General features: G+C 40.6%; 1 protein-coding gene across 1 annotated transcript; it reads right to left on the bottom strand.

Annotated features, from left to right (window-relative positions):
* Nucleotides 1-6,014: 6,014 nt before the first annotated feature.
* On the bottom strand, nt 6,015-7,380 carry LOC147895669 (uncharacterized). Its single transcript, XM_087382886.1, has one exon. The coding sequence runs from the start codon at nt 7,227-7,229 to the stop codon at nt 6,108-6,110; it is 1,122 nt and encodes a 373-aa protein (XP_087239012.1). The 5' UTR covers nt 7,230-7,380; the 3' UTR covers nt 6,015-6,107.
* Nucleotides 7,381-8,407: the final 1,027 nt, after the last annotated feature.

The raw sequence follows: 8,407 nt of genomic DNA, 5'->3' as shown, positions 1-8,407 counted from the left end.
CTAAGGATGCCGGTAACAAAGTCTCCGTCAATAAACGTGATGCTTCTAGAAGCCAGCGGAAAGTTGAAAGTTGAAAAAGCAAGGCCTAATAAACCGTGACGTAACTAGGAAATGGACGTCGCGTGCTTTGACTTTGACGACGGAGATATTTGCGGCCAAGGCTGTTCAGGCGGGCCCCGCTTGGCACTTCCGTCTTTGTCGCGCGCCGCTCCTTCCTTGTTTTCTTGCTGGGTTAGGCTGCCAATGCCGCCGCTACACCATTCAGCGTGCGCCACGTCCTCATCTGCACAACCACTGTGTCCGTACAAGGCACCTTCGACAATCCTAGCACATTGCGGATAACCTCTATATATATGTTTTTTTGGGGGGGGCGATTTATTTCACTTACCACACCCCTTAGGGGATGTGAGGAAGGGGATAACGCCGAACGATCAACTCAAACCCCGGACCTCGACACTAGAGCTCGTCGACTCTACCGCCAAGCCACTTCCCCATCCCTAACGGGTATATTTGTTAGCAATAACTCCTTAGACTGTAGTTTGTGAATTTTCATGTGTAATTTTTATTTTTTAATAAGGTTGCTTACGTGTCAAGCTAAAGCACTACAAGATAGTGCCCAAGTGCACTTCGGCACTCTTCTTTTAATCAATATTAGTTATAAAATTCTCTATAAAACATTCTATAATGGAGATTTCAAGGGTTGGTTTCTAAGACGTGAAGAGCCTCCCTCCCTTGATATTTTATCTGTTGGTTGAATTATATTTGAGAACACATGTTGTGCATACCCGTTTAGGGCAACAACAATCAACTCCCCTGACCACCTACAAAATAGGTGGATTTTGTACCTTAGCTAATGGCATTAATGCAAGGCTAAAGGTGATCCACAAAATCTTTTTCTCGATACGTGCCTAGATTTGGCATATTGCCATAGCTCTTCATGACGAATTCACCCAACGTGTAGCAAACAATTGTACATTACAACAATAGAAATTGTGTCACTAGAATTACTAAAACCAATATGCAAAGAAGCATAATATTAACATGTCCAAAGGGGATTTTTGTTCTTCATTCTTTGCATTTATTCTTCATGATAGCCGAGTGCATATACATCTTACTGTTATAACATGCATGCAAAAGGTAGGCATATTGTTCTAAGAAATATTTGGATTTTCATTATAGGAATGGTAAATAACTATAAGCTCAATTGCAAGAACTCGTCTAGCATATTGCATGTGTACCAAAGACAAAGCCTTAATAAATTCTTCTGTTATGCAATGGTTGCTTTAAAAAGCAAGAAGAAATCCCATGAGATTAGATCATGCCTAGCATAGGACAACCATGCCAAAATTTGTGCATTCTGTCTCTAAAGGTGGGGTTTAAAGCCTACACTTAAACGATCAAAATGTAGTGTTTTTAATAAGAAATGGTCTCCTCAGTGCACTCCATCCATTAATTATTGGTCCACCACAAACTCATAAAAAATATTGAGCAAATCATATCTTGCTTGAAAAGAGTGTTTCCCACAAATCAAGAATCATTTTGCATGATGTCCAAATGCATGTCTTTGGAAATTTGATGCCCCTTTTATCACATCACATCCATAATTATCTTCTGATGTAAAGCTTTATGATCTTATAGGTAAACATAATAGTTTAAATACAACCATTGTCAAAAGACATATTTATTAAAAAACATTTTATTGGAAGGCAACTCACAAAATGCCTTTTACAACTAGGAGTATCAGAAAAGGCGAATGTAATTTGATAAGGAATTTTGTTTGAGGAGATCTACGTGATACAAATAGGATTCTCTATCTACATTGTAGATATTAAGATATTTACTCTAGACCTAGTCTTAACTCTCTCTCTCTCTCTCTCTCTCTCTCTCTCTCTCTCTCTCTCTCTCTCTCTCTCTCTCTCTCTTGCACATACATGCACATGTGTGCATGAAACTCTCATTTGTGCTTATAAAATTCCATGTCTTGTATTATTGTACTATGATGCTCATTTAAGTGTCCACCTAGATCTTTATTCATGGAGAGGATCCCATAAAATGGAGAGATTTTTAGAGAATCAATCAATATTTCTTGTTGATACTTTCATTGAGGAATGCTCTTATTCAAAAAATTCAGCCAAATTTTCCTATAATTGATCATTGCAAAAGTTTGTGTATGTAACTTGATTCATCTTTAAGTTTGTGTTAAGGCAGAGTTCACCATACATCTTGATGGTGTAGTGAGCCATTATTTTCAAAACTTTCATACTTGGCTGCACCTATAGTGTTATGTAAGAATGGCTATATCTATCAAATAATGAGAACTTAAATCTTCTTTGATGATTGCATCCACCTAGAGATCCAAAATCATAACGCATAGTGAGCATTCAATATATTTGTAATTTAGGTTTATTTCTACAAGGAACCCTGGAACCTGAAAACCATGTGGTTGATCCACATATACCTCCTCCTCTAGGGTTTTTGTTCAAGAATGCTGACTGCACGTCCATTTGAAATATAGACCAACTGTGATGGACATCCAAAGCGATCACTCTCCAAATAGTGATGATGTGGGCTGTGCGGGGCCCGGGCAAAGGTCTCGTCGAAGTCAAGTCCCTCTAATTGCTTTATACTTGTCCAAGCTCCCATTAGACTTGAACTTAAGCTTGTACACCCACTTGGTACTGATTATCTTGTGCTTGTAGGGTCTGTCTACCAAGTCCCATGTGTCATTTTTAAGAATAGCGTCCATCTCTACCTTCATGGCAGCGTGCCACTCTGGTATATCTTTCGTGTCCTCCAAAGGTTCGCAGCTTGTTGACCTGAGCCACCATAGCGAAGTTGGCTAAGGGTGCAGACATATTGCGTTGAGACCGTCGAACTTCAGAACTCCTCTCGGGAAGGTTAGTGACCCGAGATTCTTACAAGGTCTGCAGATACCACGTTGGTAACTTCTTCTCATCGAAAGCTGAATTCGGGGGTGGCTATGGTGCATCTGACTCTTCCTCTGGCTCGGAATCTTCAGTCTTCTCCACTTCTGTAATGGTTCAACTTGGGTGCAGGAACTTATGGGAACTTTGATGACCTCCTCATCTGCCTGAGACACTACTTCCTCAAAGATCAGACCCTACTGATCAATATCTGTTTCTTCACCGGGTCGAAGAGGCGGTATGCCTCAGATGCTTCACTGTACCCAACGAAGACGCACTTTGTGCTCTTGGAATTTAGCTTTGATCTGTCGTTTTTATGCACATGTACGAATGCAACAGAACCAAAAATCCTCAAATGAGAGAGTGGGCTTCTTACCATCATAAGGGTCGTAGGGCGTCAAGTAAAAGACAAATTGGTCTCATCCCTAGTAGAACATTTCCCACTTTCCTCAGGCCCTAAGGATAGTAAAGATATTTGCTAGCGCACCCTTTTTGGCATGTTCTTAACTTTTAGCAGATGGAATGCCACCTTAAGAAAATGATGAAACAAATGAAGGATAATTTAACTTTGGTAGATAGAAGGTCCAAGCACCCAATGAAATCCAAGATACCAATTTTGTCCAACCATCTCAACCTCCCCATGTTTATTGTTTCTCATAGAACACCATTTGCTACAACTGTCTTACTACTCAACCAATTTACTTTTTTCTTCACGACTTGTACCCCCCTCTTAACCCAACGTCCAAATGAACTGTCTTGAAAGAAAAACTTTATTGCCGATCTAAATTATTCCTCTAGGAAAAAAGAAAAGCAATCCACTCATGAATCCAAGCTATAATGAAGCTTTAAGTGCCACTTGCCACATCTGAACTTAAGTCTCACAACATTTCATGAAATGTTGTATGACGTAGACAATTCTATTTAATTGGACCTGAGCAAAACATATCCTTGCAATTTAGGCATCTGGTTTCTTTACAATACCATCATAAAAAATACCATGCATATTGAAGGAAGAGTACAATTTGTTACTGATAGAATGGAGTATTATATGCAATTCCAAAAGAGGATAAAATTTGCTTGGAATATTTTTTATAAGTTTCAAGCATATGTAAACAACATAATGGTTTAGTTTTGGGAGAAATCCTAGCAAAAGAAGCTCGTTAAGGGATGCCTTTTGAGAATAATGCAATATAATTGGATCATGTTTAAATGAATCAAAGAACCGTGGCCACTAGAATTACAAGATGTTCATGATATTAACTAACTCAAGCATGTATAAGCACTACAACATGTCAAAATTGGCAAACAATACAAAGGATCGGTCCACATTTATGTTAGAGGTGGATGATATTTAATAACCTCACAAAGAGGCTATTTAGGATATCTCCATGGTGTGGAGCAACATCAAGGTGCAGCCATACACATGATCGAAACCTTATGACTATATTAAGGGATATTCATATTTCATGATATCCAATATTTTTATTTGAATAGTTGATATCTAGCTCAAGGTATGGCTCATAAGGCTAAGGCTATGTTTGTGAATAGTGACAAAGAATGCACATTTCGTTGCACTAACATAATGGCCTTTGTAGTTACAACTTTATTATGCTCACTATCAAGCTTTACCTTGTTGCTCCCTTGCTAATCCACATTGCTAGACCTTGCAATTTTGAATCTGTGTGAGTTACATTTGTATTTTATAAGTTTGTGGCCATATATTCTTTCTAATCAGATTGCCACTTCTAAATATGGAGGCTTTAATAAGGCTCACACATTATAAGGGTATGAATTAGAGAGCACTTCCACAATGGAAGGTTATAAGATCCTTGATGCTCTATTCTATTGCAAGGGAAAAATAGAAATGGGTATGAAAGGTGGAGAATTTTCACCACTTGGGGATGGAGATGAGAAGACAAGACATTTCTAGTACTAGGGAAAAACATGGGAGAAAGAGGCAGTTGGTGGGAAGACATGGGACATTGCTATTGACCACTTGGAGAGGTAAATGAGAAGACAATACATTGCCAATAGGGAGAAACATGGGAGAAAGAGGCAATAGGGAAGAACATGGGAGAAAGAGGCAGTAGGGAAGAACATGGGAGAAAGAATCCGAGTAGATATTGCCAGTAGGGAAGAACATGGGACAAAGAAACAAGTGAGAAAGCGAAAACAGAGAAAGAGGGGGATGGGAGTTTTTTGGGTTTCAGATGAAACATGGAAAAGCTCTAGTATGATGGAGCAATAATATATAGTAGTACAGAAGGTAGACTACGATAGGGAGCAGTAGCATGAAAGTAGACACAGCTACACAGTAAAATCTATATTTATAGATTGTGGGAGAAGGCAATTGCAAAGCATGAATGAAAACGATTAATAGAAGGCATATGCTTAACGCCATGGGTGATCACAATTCGAAGGTATGGGGTGAGGAAAGTGATGTAGAGTTCTTTATGTCTCTTTTGTGCTCTTTGAGTTAAATTAGTTTGTTGGGTTTAAGCGAGTTTGGCCACAACGCAGGCCATGTTTCTATACAGCTAGGCTTGGGTTTAGATCAAGTCAACAATAGTTCACTCGAATTTAGCCAAACCTCAACATCTAATTGACTTTCAAACTGTTATAAAGAGCTGCTTTGAATTAAATTAATCTTCAAAGCCTTGTGTTGTTAAAGGGCTGGCTATTTAGTGTCAAGCGAGTGGCAACCTCTTTTCTCTACAAACCCTACTCTATTTTTTACTAAAGCTTAACCTATTTTGTAGTACATTCAATAGCTCAAGCTCTACTTTTTTATGTTCCTATGTGCTAATGTGTCAAACTCTCATGCAATTGCATATGTTGATATGCCATCTTCCTATGCAAACTCTCCCTTTTCAATTAGAATACATGCGCGCACAAAAGTAATATTGGTGTTTTTATTCCATTTAGCCTCTAACCAAAGGAATTCAAATGCTCACACAAGCACTCCATGTAGTATTTTATATTGTGTGTGTGTGTGTGTGTGAGAGAGAGAGAGAGAGAGAGAGCGCGCATAAACACAAAACAACAACTTTCAAGCCTCAGCTTTGCCAGCAAGGCAGAGAGTATCCAAGCGAAGGAAATGCTAATAAAGATTCAATAGCTTAGTAGTGGTCTGAAATCCACAGTTTATACAACGAGCGGCTATTGTGTACCGCGAAGTTGGCATTAAGCACTGTGCGCCAGCTCCATTTTTGGTGTTGCATGGATGCCATCGCATGCCAACCACGAATCCACCGTGTGCAGCGTCCTGCTTGGAAAATCCAACTGGTTCAATCCATCGTTTCCCATGAGCAAACTGTCCAAGTTAGTGACCTGTTTTCTGTTAGAATGCTCCTCTTCTGCAACCAGGCCTTGGTCGGCTTTCCTAGAAGTTTTGATCATGGGGTTGTTACCCCTCTCAGTGAAACTCTTGCGTAGCTTCTCAGCGAAGAACATTTCCCTTGCTCTATCACTTTCTTTGTCGTCATGGGGGCGCTCAAGGTTTGGTGTTGCAGTGTTTTGAGCATTGGAATTGCCTTGCTTCAGTACATCCAAGTGGCTTGCAAGCAAAGCCTTAAGATCGAAACTCGTATTTGAGGTGAAGCTGGCTGGATTCAATTGATTAGCGACAAAATCGCCAGCTAAATTGGCGCTCTCTGTTTGCTGTAAGGATTGCAAAAAGGAAAGGCTAGGAAAGCTTTGCGACATATTCTGGTTGTGAACCATCTGGGACGCCTGCGTAAAAGGCGAATTACCTTCTAGGAAAACAAAACCGGAACTAGTGTCCAGGGTAGGCGTACCCTGATTGCTATGAGCGGGGCGTGCGGGATGCGGCTTCAAAAGAGAGATCCCAGAGGGGGTACTCCAGAGTTGAAATCTGTTGCATTGCAAAGAAGGAGACGTTGGTATACCTGTGAGCTTTTGAACCATATCTCGGAAGTTGGACCTGTCTGCTGACAAGACCGTAATGGGAGGTTTGTTGATCGCTCTAGATCGTCTCTTACTCACTTTTGTGGCTCCAGCACCCACAGCCGCGTGCGAGGACAAAGCGGCGGGTGGGGTTGGACACAAGGAAGATGGGAGGGGAGAGCTGCTCGTGTCTGCTTTTGCCGCAGAGGAAGGTGAAGACTCTTCAAGCTTAACACTAGGGGCGAGGGAAGGGAATTGGTGTTGGAAAGAATCCATCCTAGAAAGATCTGCGCAATGGTGCTGGGACGACAGATCATTATGGTGAGGGAATCGGAAGTTCAAAGGAGGATCATTTGCATTGAGAGGGAAGGGGCGAGAGGGAAAATCAGGGGACGACATGGGATACGTGGGGGGTGGGTTGAAGCTGGTTGTGGCGATGCTGGGCGGGGAGGAAGCAAGCAATAGGTGAAGAACTAAGGAGGGGATGACGAAAAAGAAGACGACGAAAGGCTAGAGTATGGAATCCGGCAAGAATCGTAATAATAAGCGGACATAAGCATTGCTGTGGCTGCGACACGTCACCCGGCACAAGGTCTCCTTTGAGCTCTCCTACTTTGATCCTCCTTCTTATACCCCCTTGGTCAACAGTCAACAATTGATGACTCCTTCCCCACGTCTCATTACCAGGTCTTTGTTTCGACAAGATTACCTTTTGGGGGGCACCTCTTAGACCAATCTTATCAAGTTAGACCAATCTCATCAAGTTATGTTTTCTTACCAGAGTTTTCTTAGGGAACAAAACCTATGGCATCTTAACTTGAAAATCTTAGGGAACAAAAACTATGGCATCTTAACTTGAAAATCGGCCCTGAAAGCAAAAACCATGGCTAAGTACCTAAGAAGCACATAAATGTGAACCTTAAAACTTTCAGAAAGCAAAAGAAGAATGCATCCCTTGAAGTTGCCATCAACTTCCTTTGCAAAAGGGGGACAAAACGATGTAACATTTGTAAGGGATATGGCAAGGGTGCCAACCATAGTGACAGAGGGCATTCAAATTCACATTGATATGGTGTGAGCAATCAAGCTTTTGATTTTAGACAAATTGAGCCCTTGTTGCAGTAACATAGCGCCCCAACTCCCCCCCCCCCACCTCCCCCCCTCCCCTTTTACCTTTAAAAAAGAGAAGAAAAGAAATAGGAAGATAAAATTGGTATTTTGTTGGTATTGCTTATTCAAAAGAAAAATAGAGATTCAAGAAAAGGACACTGTTGTCTCCAGCCGAATTCCACCATTCAATTGATTGCAACAAGGAAAATGTTGTGGACAAGGATTGCTTTTACTCTAAAACTCTTACGACATGATCTAAGAGTGCTATAGTTGACCATTCAATATGATGTTAGGGATCCGATAATCAAGGGATATACAAGGTTCTAGATGGTTCTTGAACTTTAATCTCTTAAATTCATTTTTGGCATCCTAAAATGTTGGTCACGTCCCTTTCGAATGTCTACACAGATTGAATTTTAGGCACAATATTTTCAATCCTTGAGATGCTTTTCAAGCATTAGAATAAA

This window comes from Dipteris shenzhenensis, chromosome 12 (assembly GCF_047967505.1).
Source record: "Dipteris shenzhenensis isolate YYH24624 ecotype China chromosome 12, Dip_SZ_1.0, whole genome shotgun sequence".
In the NCBI taxonomy this organism is placed as follows: domain Eukaryota; kingdom Viridiplantae; phylum Streptophyta; class Polypodiopsida; order Gleicheniales; family Dipteridaceae; genus Dipteris; species Dipteris shenzhenensis.
This window is presented reverse-complemented; position numbering and strand designations above follow the sequence as displayed.